Here is a 19,996-nt window from a genome sequence, read left to right on the forward strand (position 1 = left end):
AATTAAAGTCTGTGTATCAGCTATCGCACTGGCCGCTTTTAAGACCTCTTGAATGAAGTCCATCAGTACCTGAGGACCTGCAGACTTGACATTCACTGATGAGCAACTTAATCAATGCCACTGCCTAATGATAATTGTCACTTTTCTGATTCAATCCCTCCCTTTCAGTTCCAAATTTATAGCTGTTTGTGGGTTGTTAGTTATTTCCTCTATAATGAAAGCTGATGTTGATGTAAAATCCCCATTAATACATTTGTCATCTCCTTGTTTCCCATTGTAAGTTCCCCAGACTTGCTCGCTATAGGGCTAAGGCTCCTTCAGTTAAATATCTAAAGAAACATATTATCTGTTTCTGTATTTTAATTTTTCCTTCCTGAGTAATCTTGGTCATTTGTTGTTTCTCTATACTCTGTCCAGTCTTCTGATCGGCTGTTTATCTTTCGCACAATCAATGTTTTTTTTCTTTAAGTTTAATGCAATCTTTAACTTTTAGTTAACCATGGATACTGAGGTCTCTTTTTTTGCGGCAATTTTTCTTGTTGGAATGTTTCCTCTGAAAGATCCTTTCAAATCTATGGCACTGCATCTTGACTGATCTGTTAATTTCCCAATTCACTTCAGCTTGTTTTGATTTCATGTCTTTGTAGATTCCATTCTCTGAGCTTAAAAGGTCAGTCTTGATCCCATCCTTCTCTCCATCGTTCTGAATGTAAAATTAAAAACATACAGTGAGCACCATTATCTGAGGATGTATAGGGTAGGAAAGTGATTTATCTGGGTTGAATTACCTGATTTTTGGCATTTGGCCTAATAATGGAATTAACTCACTCAGCTAGGTGCCCAGGTCTTTTCCTTGAAAGTTCTTCAGTAGTCGCAGCTGGAAATTGTCTCTGGGATGCCTCTCGCTATCAAATATATACCTGAAACACTGGCTTGTAAAGGAGTGACACTTGTCTGAGATGTGGAAAGGCTTTCAGATGGGTCTGAAGAAATACTGAGAAGCAGAATTGGTTTTTAATCATATTTTCTTTATTATTGACTCTCATAATCCTGGTTCTTCATTTCTCTTAGGAGAGCAGTGGAAAAAGCTGAAGACTCTGAATCTCTTGGTATTACTGTCTATGTATCACAGGATTGCACAGGTGAATATCCACTGATTCATTATGGGCTACACGCTGAACACTGCATTCATGAGATCAGAACTGTGTCGGAGTCTTATCAGAGGGTTACTGCTAGCAGAAGCAAATTCTTCTAATTTTGACTATATTAGTTTGATCAAGATTTACAAGTTACATATAACATTGCGAGAGTAAATGTAAAATCTGTTGCCATTTCTAGAAGATTAGGTAATCAGATTACACTGATTTGTGCATATAATTCACTAATTGAAAGTATTAGAAGTGGATTGAGCAGTAATTTTCAAAAAGGGAACTCTATAAATATTTGAGGGGTTTTTCTTCATTCAGCTGCTTGGACGGACTCCACCTTCACTACACATAGAACTGTGGATTTGTGGCAGTTGTGTTTTGTTCAATGCTTTGAAATGGGTATTTATACCATTCAAGCAAACTCAGGCTGAAAGGGGGAGACACGTTAAAATTGTTGTAAGATCTTTGTCAGCTGTGGGAAAGTATATGGAATTCGGGCTCATCTAAACTCATTCATTTATAATATTGGAGCAAAAAAATGGAAAATTTGTTTTATTCCTGTCATGTGAACCAAATTACAAAGGAAAAGCGTTGTTTTGCAAGTTTTCCATATCACTTGATTAATACATTAAGCCAGTAAGACCGCTCCCTTCCAGTACCAAAGACCAAGGTTAGAACCATAGAACCATAGAAACTACAGCACAGAAACAGGCCTTTTGGCCCTTCTTGGCTGTGCCGAACCATTTTCTGCCTAGTCCCACTGATCTGCACACGGACCATATCCCTCCATACACCTCCCATCCATGTATCTGTCCAATTTATTCTTAAATGTTAAAAAAGAACCCGCATTGACCACCTCATCTGGCAGCTCATTCCATACTCCCACCACCCTCTGTGTGAAGAAGCCCCCCACTAATGTTCCCTTTAAACTTTTCCCCCCTCACCCTTAACCCATGTCCTCTGGTTTTTTTCTCCCCTTGCCTCAGTGGAAAAAGCCTGCTTGCATTCACTCTATCTATACCCATCATAATTTTATATACCTCTATCAAATCTCCCCTCATTCTTCTACGCTCCAGGGAATAAAGTCCTAACCTATTCAACCTTTCTCTGTAGCTGAGTTTCTCAAGTCCCGGCAACATCCTTGTAAACCTTCTCTGCACTCTTTCAACCTTATTTATATCCTTCCTGTAATTTGGTGACAGGTGTAGTTCACACATTCTCCCTGTGGTCGGTGGGTAAATTGGCCCTGGTGTGTGAGCGGGTGGAAGCTTTGTGGTTGGGGGTGGGAGGAAGTTGGATGATGTCAAAGAAATGTATACAGTATATTGTTCTTTGCAGACTTCCACAAAAACAGAAGAGTGCCCCAAAGAATGAGTGACAGTAAAAAAACATTAGAACCCCAAAGCTCCCCCCCCACACGCACAAGCAGCAGCAAAGCAACGATCCTCCCCCTCCACCACTTACCTCATCAAAAACAAAAGCATCAGCGATTGTATGATCAATTGACCATGATCTGTAGTGCAACAAAACCTAATTGTTCACCCTACAATTCGACATACCAAAGGCTAGCTCTCTCTTTCCCTAGTAAATCTCTCCGTGCGGAGAATTTAAATAAAACCTGGATGAATGTGGTAGTGGTGTAAATAGATAGTTGATGGTTTGTGCAGACTCAGTGAGTCACAAGACCTGTTTCCATGCTGCCTGTCAAGTTGCTACTTTGATAACCAGTCATTCATCTTTCTGTCCACAGCTTTTTCATAGATCAAAAACCCTTCCTTGAAGCAAGCCACTTACCACGATGGTGCTGTTTCCAACCCAAGTGAACTTGATTGATTAAATCCCTTGCAATCAAGCCTGCTGAATTTGAATAATTCTTCCAAACCCTCCCTGCTAATAGCAATTCTATATACAATGTAATTATCAAGAATAAAGAACTTCTCATTTTCATACCAGATTTAAAACTTTAATGCCCAAGGTGGCCCTCGGTCACAGGCTGCTTTAGAAGTGCAGACACATCTTGAATGTAAGAAATAAAATGCGGTTTTAACTTGGCAAGCGCTCATAAATAGCGGCAACATATATCATTGAGTAATTCAGTTTTAGTAATTTGGTCATGACTAAATAAATGGTCAGAAGAGTAGGAGAATTCCCCTGTTCTTTTTACAATAGTGGCATTGGATTTTCCCTTTTGCTGGAGGGACATGGTTATTCCATGATTATTCAAAACACCAGTTCTCCATAAGGTTGTGTCCTCAGCCCCAACTCTACTCTTTGTACAATCTGGCCAGATTCTGCTTTAACTCCATCTACAAGTTTGTAGATGATACCACTGAAGTTCTGTAACAAGTCACAGTACAGGAAGGAGACAGAGAGGATAATGACATGGTGTCATAACCATTCCCTCAATGACAGCAAAACAAAAGAGCTGGTTATTTACTTCAGTTAGGGGATGATGCACATGACCCTGTTTACTCAGTATTGTTGAGGCTGAGAGAGTTTAGAGCTTCAAGTTCCTAGGTGTGAACATCACCAATAGTCTGTCCTGTGTTGCTGTGACAGCCAAGAAAGCTCACCACTGTCTCTGCTTCCTCAGGCAGCTAGGAAATTGGGCATATCCCTGTCTACCCTTTTCAGTTTTTATTGTTGCACCATAGAAATTTGTTTGGATGCATAATGGCTTAGTATGGGAACTGCTTTGTCCACGACCGTAAGGAACTATAGAGAGTTGTGAACACAGCTCAGCACATCATGGGAACCTGCCTCCCTCTGTGGGCCCTCTCTAAAGTTCTCACTGCCTCAGTAAACCAGTCGGCACAATCAGAGACCCAACCTACACTGGACTTTCTCTCTTCTCTCCTCCCCCACTGGGCAGAAGATACAAAACGCTGACTGCACATACCTCCAAGTTCAAAGACAGCTTTTGTCCCACTGTTAGTGGGACCTTCTGTAGGATGAGATGGACTCAGGATTTCACAGCCTATCTCATTATGATGTTGGACTTTAATGTTTACATGTACTGTACTTTTACACTTTTCTGCATTGTTATTGCACCTTACACACTGTATAATGATTTAATCTGTAAATACACTTAGGCCATGTGACAACAATAAACCCATATCAATTAATGGTACTAATTTGGATTGTTGTCTTAGATTAATACAGAAATTTCTGTAGTTGAATTTGAACCAGGAATATCTGCATCAGAGGGAAGAGTACCACCCTCGCCTGACTAAATGAAGTGTAAACTGCAGGTAGAACTAAGGCAAAATCAAATTTCTCACATAAGTAAACACCTCTCAGTGGCTTTTGATATCAGTGTTATCATTTCTCTGACATTATGAACTGGAAGTTGTCTGTTCATTAATCAGTCTTGACATCATCACAATTGGTTGAGCATTTTCTGGTTTAGTTCAAAGTACTTTTATTATCAAAGTATGTATACTTTATACAGTATTGAGATTCATCTCCTTACAGACAGCCACAAAACAAAGAAACCCAATAGAACCCGTTAGAAACAAAAGACCGTCAAACACTGAGTGTGCAGAGAGAAAAAAATTTGTGCAAACAATAAAAGCAAGCAAACAGCATTCAGAACTGAAGTTCAGAAAGCCAGGCATCATGGCAGCCTATCCAGAGTCCACTAGCTGCAGGCCACAGCCTCAGTCCCGTACAGAGATGAGCAAACCCCACACAAAGCCTATTCAGTAGCTATTTTAAAAGTTATCTCATTAAGTTTTGCAGAGTTCCAAATGAATCCAATCCACGTTTTACAAGATGACTTAGTGTAGGTGATCATGGTCTTGCATTGTGTGCAGTTTTTATGCAACTTGTTATTGCATATTTGAAGTTGACAATTATTTCTTTCCCTTCTGGGGCAGTGTACAAAGGAGATGTGGTGAATCTCTGTGAGATGCAGATAAAGAGTGGAAGTGTTTCTGATCTGGAATGGAAGTCAGTCATTATCCTGGTGCCTGTTCGACTAGGAGGTGAAAATCTCAACCCTGTGTACATGCATTGTGTGAAGGTAAGCAGAGTGGCAGTAGCTGGATTCTAAACCTTGTGTGCAATTGTGTACTTGCAGCTTTCTCACCAATCAGCTGTGATACTCATTTTGATTTTCAAACACCATGTATTTTGAGGAGTACCTCAAAAAGGGTGTATAAGTTTAGCTGAATTTTGATTGATGTCGTAGTTCACAATGAGTAAAGTTGGTCCTTGTCATGTTTTCTGCTCATTAGGTGTTTTATTGGCCAGTTCTTACAGCTTCCTTGCTGTTACTTATTTATTGACATACAGTGTGGAATAGGGCTTTCTGGCCCTTCCAGTCACACCACCTAGCAACCCCCAACTTCCTCTTTTTAAACCCTAGCCTAATCATGGGACAATTTGCAATGTCCAATTTAACCTACCAACCCATAGCACATGGAAGAAACCCACACAGTCACAGACAGAATGTACAAACTCCTTACAGGCAGAGGTGGGAATTGAAGCCCCGTCTATGGTACCTAGAGCATTGTGCAAACCACTACACTACCATGCCACCTACATAGTCTGGTGCATCGCCTACCGCATCGTCCTTGTGACATTCAACAGAGGCCTCTTGGTAGTACTGAGCACCTAACTCTTGTAAACACGGGATTCTTCCGATGCTGGAAATCCAGAGTAAGACACACACAATTTTGGAGGAACTTAGCAGGTTAGGCAGCATCTGTAGGGAGGAAGAAAGAGCTATTGTTCCTTGTTCCTTCTAATTCTTGTGCATTTGCAGGAGATCCTGAAGCTTGAATGTTGTATTGGAATCATTGGTGGGAAACCCAAGCACTCACTTTACTTCATTGGGTATCAAGGTAGGTGTTGATGTAAAGTACATCTTATTTGTTGCCCACCTTACTGGAAAAAGTAGATTTTAGTTATGTTGAGATCAGGAACAGGAAGAGAGCTAGAAGTACTAACAAGCATTTGAGACACACGAGATTGTAGATGCCAGAATCCGGCTATCTGGCAGAATTCAGTGGGTTGAGCAACATCCGTGGGAGGAAAGGAATGAGAACACTTTGGATCGAAGCTCTGCACCAGTCCCAATCCAGGGTTTCAACTCAAAACATCAACAGTTCCTCTCCTCCCACGGATGCTGCCTGACCTGTTGAGATCCTCCAGATCTCGCATTTTGACATGCAGTTGCTGTGAAGGAACACCAGTGCACTTATATTCTTCAAATGAAGACCACTGTAGTCAGGGGAAATAGAAATCTGAGCTTCCTTTGGAATATTCGGTTTTCTGCTGAGAAACTGTCTTCTGGTGAAAGGCTGGATCCACTGATTGCCATTTAAAAGTTCTTAAGGTTTTATTTACTTTTGTAATGTACTGAGAGGTTGTTTATTTTAATTTTTAAATTTAGAAAGCTTTAATTGAACTGTTATCAGAATGCCTGTGTTCTCTGATAAATTGAACTCTTGGCCTCACAGTCTACCTTGTTATGGTCTTGCACCTTATCATTTACCTGCACTGCTCTTTCTCAGGAGCTTTTACCCTTTATTCTGCGTTGTTATTGTTTTACCCTATTTCTAGCTCTGCTCTGTTTAATGATTTAATATCAAACAATATGTAAGGCAAACTTTTTACTGTATCTTGGTACATGTAACAATGATAAACCAATACAATACACTAACTTTGATTGGGCTGATTAGTTTCATGATCATACCATCTGTATATATTCCTTGGTTATTTCTAATTCCAACAAGATTTTCTTCTTGGTGAATTATTCGCTGCATGGAACAAATTTCTATCTCTGGGCTTGCTAAAGTCCTTAAAGAATTTGTCAGGTTTGAATGAAACACACATTTGCATTGCTAGGTTAGTTGGTTTAGGTTGAAATGCATTATAGAGAGATTTCCTAAAATCTTCCTTCTATTGATCATAAGGTTGTTGATTAGTGCTTGTCCCAGAACTCAGTACGTCAGGGAAGCTGGTCCGAGGAGCAGTTGAGCCTGTTTGTTCGTTCGTGTGAATTATATAATGCATGTTTGTTACTGAGTTGGGAGAACCGTTATTCCTACATCAGATTTATATACAGATTTATTGAGATACGGTGCAGAATAGGCCCTTTCGGCTCCTCGAGCCATGCCGCCCAGCAATCCCTCGATTGAACCATAGCCTAATCATGGGACAAATTATTGTGACCAGTTAACCTACCAACCGGTATATTTTTGGACTGTGAGAGGAAACTGGAGCACCCAGAGGAAACCCCTGTGGTCACGGGGAGAACGTACAAACTCCTTACAGGCAGCATTGGGAATTGAACCCATAAGTGTTTCTGTTTCAATGAGAATCACTTCTTATTCTTCAAAACTCTAGAATCTATTTGCCCAGCCTTAGTAAGATAAATTCCAGTACCCCACCCTCTCCTAATCACTCCATGAATCGATCTAGTGTTTTTTTTTGTTGTTTTTACTTCCTTTAATCAGAATTGTGTTCTACCTGACAGAGAGAGCCTAGTCCTGTGTACAATTTTCCAAGTCTAGGCTCACCAGGATTCTATTTAATTGCTGCAAAATATATTTATCTTGTACTGAAATTCTCTTGCAGAAATGGTCAAAGTCTCATTTGGCTTTCTAATTGTTTGATGTACCTGAATGGTTTTAATGTACTTTTTAATCCTCCATTTAAAAAAATAATATTGTTTCTTTTTTACCAGTTAAGTGGATGACTTAACATTTCTCCATTATAGTCTATTTGCCATGTCCTTGTCTAGTTAGTTAGCTTTTATACATGTATCCCCTTGTAAACTCTCTGCATTCTCCTTGCAACTTGCACTACTGTTCAGCTATTATTAACAAGTTAGGATATGTTGTACTTTGTCTCATAATCTAGATAATTGCTCTGGACTGCAAACAGTTTATCCTCAGCACCATTGCCTCAATAGGTACTCTGACTCAATAATAGCCTATGCATTCCTATTTTGAGTTTTATCCATATTCTGAGTTCTAATCATTAATGCATGCCTGTATGTTCACAATTCATGCTTCACATTTCTTATAAAGAAATTTCCATATTGAAGATTCTTAAAGTTCACTGCACCACTTCAACCGATTGCCCCATTGATTCGGTTGATGACACCTCAGACGTACTTTTCCTTTCATTAATCCATGTCGACTGCCTAATCCAGCTATTATTTTCTATGCCACTTTCTTAACATTATATTCGAGCAGCATGCACAGAACGCTGCAGGAGCTCAGCAAGTCAGGCAGCATCTATGGAAAAGAGTAAACAGTCGATGTTTTGGGCTGGGACGCTTCATCACGACTGAGAAAGAAGGGGCAAGATCCCAGAGTAAAAAGTTGGAGAGCGGAAAGTATATTCTATTTTTACAGTGGCATGCAAAAGTTTGGGCACCCCGGTCAAAATTTCTGTTACTGTGAATAGCCAAGCGAGTAAAAGATTAACTTTATGCCTTTTGGAAATCAGGTAAAGATGACACATTTCTTTAATATTTTAAGCAAGAAAACTTTTTTATTTCCTTCTTTTACAGTTTCAAAATAACAAAAAAGGAAAAGGGCCCAAAGCAAAAGTTTGGGCACCCTTCATGGCCAGTACTTAGTAACACCCCCTTTGGCAAGTATCACAGCTTGTAAATGCTTTCTGTAGCCAGCTAAGAGTCTTTCAATTCTTGTTTGGGGGATTTTTGCCCATTCTTCCTTGCAAAAGGCTTCTGGTTCTGTGAGATTCTTGGGCCGTCTTGCATGCACTGCTCTTTTGAGGTCTATCCACAGATTTTCGATGATGTTTAGGTCAGGGGACTGTGAGGGCCATGGCAAAACCTTCAGCTTGCGCCTCTTGAGGTAGCCCATTGTGGATTTTGAGGTGTGTTTAGGTTCATTATCCTGTTGTAGAAGCCATCCTCTTTTCATCTTCGGCTTTTTTACAGACAGTGTGATGTTTGCTTCCAGAATTTGCTGGTATTTAATCGAATTCATTCTTCCCTCTACTGGTAAATGTTCCCCGTGCCACTGGCTGCAATTATAAGCCCAAAGCACGATCGATCCACCCCCGTGTTTAACAGTTGGAGAGGGGTTCTTTTCATGAAATTCTGCACCCTTTTTTCTCCAAACATACCTTTACTCATTGCAGCCAAAAGGTTCTATTCAAAAGGTTCAAAGGAACATCTAAACAAGCCTGATGCATTTTGGAGCAAGTCCTGTGGACTGATGAATTTCAAATAGAACTTTTTGGCAGCAATGAGCAAAGGTATGTTTGGAGAAAAAAGGGTGCAGAATTTCATGAAAAGAACCCCTCTCCAACTGTTAAGCATGGGGGTGGATCAATCATGCTTTGGGCTTGTGTTGCAGCCAGTGGCACAGGGAACATTTACTGGTAGAGGGAAGAATGAATTTAATTAAATATCAGCAAATTCTGGAAGCAAACATCACACTGTCTGTAAAAAAAAAAAAGCTGAAGATGAAAAGAGAATGGCTTCTACAACAGGATAATGAACCTCAACACACTCCAAAATCCACAATGGACTACCTCAAGGGGCGCAAGCTGAAGGTCCTGACCTAAACATCATCGAGAATCTGTGGATAGACCTCAGAAGAGCAGTGCATACAAGATGGCCCAAGAATCTCACAGAACTAGAAGCCTTTTGCAAGGAAGAATGGGCAAAAATCCCCCAAACAAGAATTGAAAGACTCTTAGCTGGCTACAAAAGGCGTTTACAAGCTGTAATACTTGCCAAAGAGGGTGTTACTAAGTACTGCCATGCAGGGTGCCCAAACTTTTGCTTCAAGCCCTTTTCCTTTTTTGTTATTTTGAAACTGTAAAAGATGGAAATAAAAGTTTTCTTGCTTAAAATATTAAAGAAATGAGTCATCTTTAACTTTATGCCTTTTGGAAATCAGTTCATCTTTTACTCAGCTATTCACAGTAAAAGAAATTTTGACTAGGAGTGTCCAAACTTTTGCATGCCACTGTACCTACTACTGATGTGACAACCTTTAGAATCTATTTTTTGAATATTCATCCATAGGACCACGATACTGCAGATACTCCAGAAGTCAAAGTCCAATTTATTATCATATACTACCTTAAGATTCATTTCCTTTAGACATCTCCAGAAAAAACAAATAATTTATGAAAAAACTTGTAAATAAACAGTGACAAACAATTATTGTGCAAAAGAAGACAAATTATCCAAATAAAAAAAATAATGAGAACATGAGTTATCGAGTCCCTGGTAAACGGCCAATTTTGTTAATTGTAAAAGCCTACTTTGCCTGTGAATACCAAATTCTGTCGATTGTCCCCAAAGCTGTATTAGCGGAGATTTCTAGCAACTTGAGTGGAAGCTTGAATTATAGTAAAGCAGTGTATGTACTCATTACTTTGCAGATGATTACCTGCTGTATTTGGACCCTCACTACTGCCAGCCAGTTGTGGATGTAACTAAATACAATTTCCTGCTGGAGGTAAGTCGCACTTGGCTGTTGCTACAGAGCAGGCCTGTGCCTGCTGTTGGTCTGTATTCAGTCACACAAGCAGTTGCTAAGTTAGAGAGGACACAGAGAGTCAGTATAGAGCTAATTGTTTTAACATCAGAAGTTTTTTTCTAACATTTCTGGCCTACTAGTGAAAATACTGTATTGCTTTTGTGTGTGTGTTAATGTTTACAGATGCAATAACTGATTCATTGGAGAGGAATTGGAAATCTAACTAATACAGAGGAATTGAAAGTAGTGCTTCCTGTTGGACATAGCAAAGTTTGTTTTGTATTTGTTTTTGGGTAGGTCTCTCAGAGTAGTGAGCTGACTGTGCCATTTAATGATTTCTGCATGGTCTGCTATTTAAGAGCAGTTACATTCCTCAAAGCTGCCAAAGTGCTGCTTTGTGATGAGCTTTCAGTACAGAGGATTTATCACTGCCATCACTATAAGTAGGGGACACCTTACAAGGGTCACTCCTGGATGTGTCTGTGAGGACAAATCAGATTAAAGACACTTTCTGGGATTGGATGATTTACTGAATCTGGTGAGGAAGGAGGAGAGGCCAGCTATTGTCAAAATTGCTAAGGACAAGGCAAGAAATGCAAAGGTGGACTGGAGATTTTTCTGGAATATTCACTCCTTTCCCCTACTATTCCCACTTGATTCTAAAGAACACCCAACTGTATTGATGTGTCTGTTACAATCCTCCGTGTCCTCCTGGACTTTCCTGCTTCAGATTCAAGAGCTCAGTCATGATATAGTTCAGGGCACACTGAGCAAGATTATGAACGTATTGGCTTCAAATTAGTTTTAGATAGCATTAAAGCCACTTTTTTTTTTTCCCCAGCCTCAGAATGGAGTATGAATAGTATGAAGATGAGGAATTTCTTTAGCCAGAGAGTGGCGAATCCGTGGAATTTATTGCCCCAGGTGGCTGTGAAGGCCAAGTTGCTGGGCTGGGTATATTTAAGACAGAGATTGATAGAATCTTGACTGGTCAGAGCATGAAGAGATACAGGGAAAATACCGGAGATTACCACTGAGAGAGAAAATGGATCCACCATTAATGAAATGGTGGAGCAGATTCGAGGGGCCAAATGGCCTAATTCTGTTCCTATATCTTATGGTCTTATGCCTATAGTACATTGCCAAACTGCCTATTGTTTATATAAGCTAATATCAACAAATTACTTAAACAGCTGAGCCGAGCTAATTATTTTTCTCCAAGGCCCCTCCACTGTCCCAACCTAACTCCCTCACACTCAGATTAGGATGGGGAGCGTGTCAGAGGGGAATCTTGCTGGTGCCCGAGCAGCATGGATTGATGGAGGTCTGGATTTGTGTTTTGTGATCTTGGAGTATAAAGGAGAATGAAGCATTTAACATGGGGAACTGTGCATGAATGGTTCTTTTTGTTTCACAGTCATTTCACTGCATCTCTCCAAGGAAGCTGTCTTTCGGTAAGATGGATCCCAGCTGTACTATAGGTTTTTATGCAAAGACTAAGGAGGATTTTGAAAACTTGTGTGAAAATGTCACAAAGGTAAGTAAATGGTCCAGTGTTTCTGTTTTAATTGATTACTGAAGCTGTGTCTAAGAAGATAATAAAACAATGCACGCAAAATGCTGGAGGAACTCAGCAGGTCAGGCAGCATCTATGGAAAAGAGTAAACAGTCAATTTTTCAGGTTGAGACCCTTTTTCAGTCCTGGAGAAGGTTCTCGGCTCAATGTTGACTGATTATTCTTTTCCATAAATGCATCAGGTCGAAGGTACAGGAGCCTCAGGACTTGCACCATCAGGTTCAAGAACAGTTACTACTCCTCAACCATCAGGCTCTTGAACAAAAGGGGATAACTCCACTCATGTAAGGACACTTCTATCTTGTTATTTCATGCTCGTTATTTATTTATTATCTGTATTTGCATTCTGTAGATTTGCTAAGTATGGCTACAGAAAAAGAATCTCAGAGTTGTGTATGGTGACATTAATGTACTCTGATAATAGATTTTATTTTGAACTTTGATGCCTGACCTACTGAGTTCCTTCAGTATTTTGTGTGTATTACTTTGGATTCCCAGCATCTACAGACCTTCTTATATCTAAGGAAGTATAACAGGTCAAAGGGTCTTGGGAGTCCTCATGCTAGATGCCCTATAGGTTAACTTTCAGGTTGAGTTGGTGGTAAGGAAGGTAAATGCAAAGTTAACATTAACTTTTAGAGGACTAAAATATAAAAAGCAAGGATGTAATGCTGAAAGGCATTAGTCAGACCACGCTTGGAGTACTGTGAGCAGTTTTTGGGTCCTGTAGCTGAGAAAGGATGTGCTGGCATTGGAGAGGGTCCACAGGAGGTTCATGAGAATAATCCCAGGAATGAAAGGGTTAATGTATGAGGAGCATTTGATGGCTCTGTGCCTTGTTGAGAGTTTAGAAGGATGGGGGGGGGGGGCGGTGTGGGAATGTCATTGAAGCCTATTGAACACTGAAAGGCCTGATAGACTGGTTATAGATATTATGTTCCTATAGTAGGGGAGTCTAGCACCAAAGGGCACAGTCTGTGAATATGAGGACATCTATTTAGGGGAAATTTCTTTAACCATAGGGTGGCGAATCTGTGGAATTCATTGCAACAAAAGGCTGTGGAGGTCATCATTGGGTATATTTAAACTAGTTTGATAGGTTCTTGATTACTAAGGGCATTAAAGGTTATGGAGAGAAGGCAAAAGAATGCGGTTGAGAAGAAGAATGAATTGGCTTTGATCGAATGGTGGAGCAGACTCGATGGGCTAAATGACCTAGTTCTGCTCCTGTGTTTTATGGTCTAAAATAAACTAGTTGCTGTTCTTCTGTTCTCTCTTGATTGCTATTTGCTTGAGGTATGTTCAGGCTTTTAAATCAGTATTGGTTAAGCCTGTTGTCACGCCATTGTTGGTGTTAATCCACAGAATATTTGCCTTCTGGAGAGCAGGATGTGGAACTTCATAAAGTTCTCTGCATGGATATTAGTAATTCAGTGTTGTTGGTCGGGGGAAGTTTTAACAGACAGCAGTAGGTGGTGGTGTTGGAGGAGTTACATTGGACTGGAATAGAAAGCTGAGTGGGAGCATTGGACATTTTGTATTGGAACCACATCTTTTAGGTTAGTGAATCAGTGTAGATTCAGAATTCAAATTTGTAAACAATATGAAACTTGGAGGAGTGGAGCCAAATGAGATGACTCTGAAGCTAATGTTGGAATTAAACTACAAGTTTGGAGAATTATGCTTGATGAAATTAAAATTTTGATCTGCGTTGTAGTAAAGTTAAATAACTATCCATGTACATCATAATTAAAGTGACCCATAAGTCTCAATAAGTGCAACATGGTGGATTTTCTAGTGTTGCATGAATGTTGTTAGTCTAGTGACAGTAGGTCTACTTGTGATTCATCATTGAAAGTGGGCATGCAGGTACAGCAGCCGGTGAAAAAGGCGAATGGTATGCTGGCATTCATAGCAAGAAAATTCGAGTACAGGATCAGGGAGGTACTACTGCAGTTGTACAAGGCCTTGGTGAGACCACACATGGAGTATTGTGCGCAGTTTTGGTTCCCTAATCTGAGGAAAGACATTCTTGCCATAGAGGGAGTACAAAGAAGGTTCACCAGATTGATTCCTGGGATGGCAGGACTTTCATATGATGAAAGACTGGACCGGCTAGGCTTATACTCGTTGGAATTTAGAAGATTGAGGGGGGACCTTATTGAAACGTATAAAATTCTAAAGGGATTGGACAGGCTAGATGCAGGAAGATTGTTCCCGATGTTGGGGAAGTCCAGAACGAAGGGTCACAGTTTGAGGATAAAGGGAAAGCCTTTTAGGACTGAGATGAGGAAAAACTTCTTCACAGAGAGAGTGGTGAATCTGTGGAATTCTCTGCCACAGGAAACAGTTGAGGCCAGTTCATTGGCTATATTTAAGAGGGAGTTAGATATGGCCCTTGTGGCTAAAGGGATCGGGGGTATGGAGAGAAGGCAGGTACAGGGTTCTGAGTTGGATGATCAGCCATGATCATACTGAATGGCGGTGCAGGCTCGAAGGGCCGAATGGCCTACTCCTGCACCTATTTTCTATGTTTCTATGAGTGGCTTCAATTGTAAATGTATTTGGTTTCTGAAATCAGTGATCAGTTTACAAGACCACTTTGGTTGGAGACTCAAGTTCAAGTTTAATTATCATTCCACATGCACATGAAACAGCATTTCCCTGGGACCACAGTGCAGAGCAGTTTCATAAGTCACACATAGCACAAATTAAGATAGCTCAGACAGTCACTAATAATAATATTTGCCCAAGAAAAGTGTCATTCACTGAGAAATGGAGACAGACTGTGGAAACAGTTCAAAGTTCTCGTATCTGGGATTTGATGTACATTAGAGGAAACTGGAGAGGGAAATTCGCCTTCAGTTATAGACACTTTAAGACCTATCAGCTACCCGATTGGCTTTGATGGTATATGATTCACGGAGATGTGTACAACCAGGAACAGAACAACAGTGAAATGATTTTGTTTTTCTTTATCTTTAGGTTTTGGGCTCCTCGCCTTTGAAAGAGAAGTACCCTATTTTCACCTTTGCAGAAGGCTGTGCTCAGGATTACGGTCTGGATGAACGCTGCATTTGCAAACCGGATACAACTGTGCGAATCTCCAAGTCTGAAAGAGCAGGGAAGTCGAAGCAGAGCAGCACTGAAGAATTTGTTTTTCTCTAGTGAACAACGGACTGGCAATTAATTATCTGTGCCTGCTACTGTATGTTTCAACAGGGAACAAACTAGGGGTCCTCTTGGAATGTTCCGATATTTATACCTGGTGTCTTTCCATAATGAGATGGAATCATGGCAATCATTATCCTTTCTGTGTAGCTTTCACTATGAGACTGATAAAACTCTCCCTGAGAATGATCAGCTTGTTTTTCCCTTCCCTTCATAATGTGGCTGAAATTGTGCATGTCATTTATTGGTCTGTGTGATGCAGACTTTTCAAGGCATTGACAATTTCAGTCTGGGGTTGATATTGAAACCAGTTATGTAATGTATTGATGCAGATGTTGCTGAGGTGCTGACTTCTATTCTCAGAGTTCACTGAATGGTCCCTCACCTTTGATCAACCCTTTACACAGTGTGAACTGGATAATAGGGAGTAGTTCATAGGGAGGCAGATGGGGAATGGTTGCCAAGTCTGATGCTTTAATTGTGACGCATTCTGCTAGAATTCCAGTTAAAGGTTGGGAACGCTGCCTGCCATCACTTCCCTGGGTCCAGATTACCGAAGACTGATTGTCTGGACCTATTGTTCCTTTGGCAGATTGCAGATAGAGATTCCTTTGCTGAATTCTGCAGCTTTTCCTCAACTCTTCTCCCTGAGAGGTACAGCACTTCCATTTATGGAGCTACCTCTTTGAATTCACTTACTGTGGCTCAAACTGTGCACAGGAGGGAGTCAAGAATCAACACTAGCTTTACCTGTGTGAGTGTTGACACATACCATGTCACTACAGATCATAGACTGTCACACTGTGGCACTCCTTTGCCCCACAACACTGCTTCAACATTAAACTGGCAGTGTTGTGACCTGCACGGTTTAGGTAAATGGCAAATCAGATTTTTATTTAGGGAAAAGGAAAGGCAAATATTTCTCTTTAAGAATAGGTATCATTTATCTATTTTGACTGGTCGATTGATTTACAAACTAGTGCGATAAGAGCCCTACTGTGAACAAAGAGAAGAACATTTAATGGACTTTTAAAAACCAGGATTTGCTCTTGCCAGATCCACACAGACAGCTGTTTGCATTGCAGTGACATTTTGTAAATTCTAGTGCTTTATCCTTTATTGGAAGTATTTTACTTTTGAGAGGTACTAGGATTGGGATGCCTTTCACCTTGGGTTTGGGTTCACCATTTTCTTGGTGACAAGTCTTCTTGAGGGATATATTTTTTTGCTGGGGCCTAGTTTGAAACTGGGCTCAAGCAGATAAAACTGGCCCAGATTCAGCAATAACTGACATTAGAATCTAACTTGGGTCACAGGGTGTTGGTATGGACAGTCCAGAAGATCAGTATCGTAAAGGTGCTCTTCCCTTTTTTCCTTTAGTCAAGACTGTCATTGCAAAGCTCCTTCTGCTCTGTTCCTATTCATGTGGCACTTAAACAGCCCTGGAGCTTGCGAATTTTACACCTGCTCCAAAGGTGGTTCTGCTCCCCGAGTAACCCATTGTATAACCTGTACTTTCAATCATGTTACTGCTGGCTGTCAACGCTAATCACAGATCTTGAAACATAATTGCTGATCCTAATGACTCACAAAGTGTTGTCTATAATTATTAATTGAGCTAACAAGTAAGAGCAGTCTAATTACATAACTATTTTGTTTGTATTATTTATTCTGTCTGTTCCAGTTTCTATTTTTGATATAGTTTTTATTTCTGGACTGAGCCTTTGATCTGAAGCACAGCTATGTGCATTTCCCTGTGGCTCCCTCCCTCCTCACCACCATGTCCTTCACTCACAACCCCCCCATCCCCAGAGTTAAAATATCCGTAGCGTTTGGGAAAGCGTCCTGAGGATCACTTTACCAGGACTGGGGTGCAAGCAGGTGAAACTCAATTCATGATTCCTGCATTGGAGACATTGGCTGGCATTAGGATGTTCAGGCTCTTGTTTTGACTGCAGTGTACTCTTCCTGCTGCCACACCTTTACAGCCAGGCTTTATAAATGGCCATTAGTCGAAGAGGGCTTATGGTAATACCACTGTTTACTTTTGTGAGTTCAGTTCATAAAATTAGCTAATTGCTACATTGCAATCTCTTTCTTACTGCTAAACTCAGGACCAAATTATTAGTGGGACAGTGGGCCACCATGATGGTGAGCCATTGCATCATGTTAACAAATAATCATTTTAAGGATAGGGGAAGTAATTGCACAGTATTTTTAATACGTATGGTACTTTTTGTGGAACCATTTTGCCTAGAAACTTAATTTGAAACAAGAAGAAGATTGTGTGTAGATTAGGGGAGGGAAGGTGGAATACGAGTCAATGTTCCCACAGCCTTTCTGTGATCCTGTTTTCACCTTTCAGTGTGATGGAGCCTTGAGCATTCACGGCTAGGATCACCGTGGTTCACCCGACAGGTTTTCTGCACTTCAGGGAGTGTACAACGTTAATCAAATTTGCAGAACTGTCGAGAGCACACACAGTGATTGAATATATAAGGCATGAATAGGTTGCAGTGGATTACTCCATGGTATTAATATGGAGCATTTCTACTCTAGTAACAAACTAGATATAAAATATCTCTGCATCTTGATCAGGCTGATTACATCTAAGAGATTAACTTTGACATATCTATCCTGTTAGTGAATTGTTTGTTAGCTACACTTTCTGCCTCCCACACCCTTTCGAACTTTTGTGTTTCTAGTTATTCAAGCAGCTCCTAATAACCCCTATTACTGTTCAGAGAAAAGCAGGAGGATTCTGCCATCTTGGCCAATATTCCTCCTTCAACCAGAGAGGATTAAATATCACATTGTTGCTTATGTACACCACCCTACCATACTTACCTATCATACAGTCATTACTCAGTGGAATTCATTGAATGAGAAATGCTTAGCTTAGTGACTGATGCCACTGGATAAATGCAGATTATGTTCCCTAAATATGTACTTGATATGTTGATTTGAACGTCTCAGATCAGGACTGTGTTCCAGTATTGGTTTCTCCAGATTAATATGAATGCTTTATCAACAAGTATTTTTGGGCTGAGTGTAGGCACATCCAGAGCTATTCTTCCATTGAGTGTAATCTAATTCTGATAAGTGACGCTGCCTCCCACCTGTCTGAGGGCCGTAACCATTGGCTGGGAGGGTTAGTTAACTTGAAGCCTCATCTCTTGTAAGTGAGCAGTAGAAGAAGCAGGACAAGGGCTGCAAGGCGGTATTCTCGTATTGTTTCTTCGGTCCTACCTAAACTGTGTTGGAAGTTCTTCCCACGACTCCTCCCCCTCCCTCTCCAGTATTTGTTGTTTAATCTTCTTGCCATCCTCTCTCCTTTCTCCAAACCTCCATCTTGAGGACTGACTCCTTGTACCCTTTGAAATCCTTTCCCTCAGCTCTCTCAATGGATGAAGTGAATTGTAATTGGTGAATGCTGTCAGATTGTTTAACTGTGGAGGATATTGGGAGCTGTTTTGAGTAGCAGCACTAATTTGGAGCCAACTTTTCACCCCCTTCTGTCTTCTCCCCCCCCCCCCCCGTCCACACAGAAACTCCCCTGTATGTTTAAAGCAACCCAGTCGAGACCAGAGACCAACCCAAATAATAAACAACTACTTCCCTAACTCTATTGAGCCATTTTGTTTAATCCCTCCTTTCACTCTGTGATTGAGTCATAGTATGATCAGATATCTAAGACTGGCTGTGCCTCATTCTAGTTACCCACTTTTACATTTTACTTAAATATAATGCTGCTAGATTTTGGAAAGATCATGTGCATAATTTCTTGCTCTATTTATAACCATGCCTGAATTTGAAATGATGAATATTACTGTGAGATTGGATGGAAGTTACAGTCCATCTGCTTGAACCCTAATGCGTTTGCTTTGAGCGAATATTGATTTTATCACTGGTGTTTAAATGATATTTGTATTCTCAGTTGCTGTGCGTGTACTACTGAAATTTTCTCCAGCTGTGCTATTTTAGGAAGGCCTGTGTATCACTTGATTAGTATCCAAATGATTTCCTGGTTGCCTAACAGCACTGATCCATAAACCACCAGGAAGCTCTCAGGAACCAAACTTGCTCTCAATTGGGGTTGCCTTCCTAAAGTACACAGTGCTTATCTACAGTGCAGTACTAGTAAACCAAATAGTTTCCAGTTAGTCTTGAAACGTTCCTAGCATGTTTTAATCCTTTGACAATGTTTCATTTGGCATCGCAGTCTGGAGAGAACTTCCTCCTTCCTGTCCTGGGGTTTTGGGCATCTTGAGAATTGGGGGGGGGGGGGGCAAATTTGATAATGCACTTTAAATTAAAATGGGTCACGGGTCAACTCTATAAACACCCTCCCCTTTGAGGGCAGAGCTGTGCAACTGGGAATCTCTTCAGAAGGCGTGATATTAAGGGATAGGACTGAATACCCTTTTCATTTACAAACATGAAGGGTGTTTTGCCTAAACTTGGTGATGCTAGAATAAGGCATATTTGTATTAGAGGAATTGTGCAGTGGTCACTACTGTTCAGTAATGTGTACAAATGGGGAAAATTTAAATACATTTCAACAACATTAAAAAGTTAGTTTAAAAGTCTTTGTTGGATAGATCCTCATAATTAATGAA

The 19,996-nt window shown here is 40.5% G+C and overlaps 1 protein-coding gene across 6 annotated transcripts in view; it reads left to right on the forward strand.

Annotated features, from left to right (window-relative positions):
* The window catches only part of atg4da (autophagy related 4D, cysteine peptidase a), a 46,712-nt gene extending 26,746 nt beyond the window's left edge, over positions 1 to 19,966 (forward strand). For all 6 annotated transcript variants that reach the window (XM_072248537.1, XM_072248533.1, XM_072248538.1 and 3 more), the window contains 6 exons: positions 1,072 to 1,142; positions 5,027 to 5,172; positions 5,917 to 5,995; positions 10,533 to 10,609; positions 12,048 to 12,167; positions 15,192 to 19,966. In XM_072248537.1, coding sequence (XP_072104638.1) covers positions 1,072 to 1,142; positions 5,027 to 5,172; positions 5,917 to 5,995; positions 10,533 to 10,609; positions 12,048 to 12,167; positions 15,192 to 15,374 — 676 coding nt within the window. In that variant the 3' untranslated portion in view covers positions 15,375 to 19,966. The remainder of the gene's footprint in view (positions 1 to 1,071; positions 1,143 to 5,026; positions 5,173 to 5,916; positions 5,996 to 10,532; positions 10,610 to 12,047; positions 12,168 to 15,191) is intronic.
* Positions 19,967 to 19,996: the final 30 nt, after the last annotated feature.

The sequence above is a fragment of the Mobula birostris genome, chromosome 32 (assembly GCF_030028105.1).
Source record: "Mobula birostris isolate sMobBir1 chromosome 32, sMobBir1.hap1, whole genome shotgun sequence".
Lineage (NCBI taxonomy): Eukaryota > Metazoa > Chordata > Chondrichthyes > Myliobatiformes > Myliobatidae > Mobula > Mobula birostris.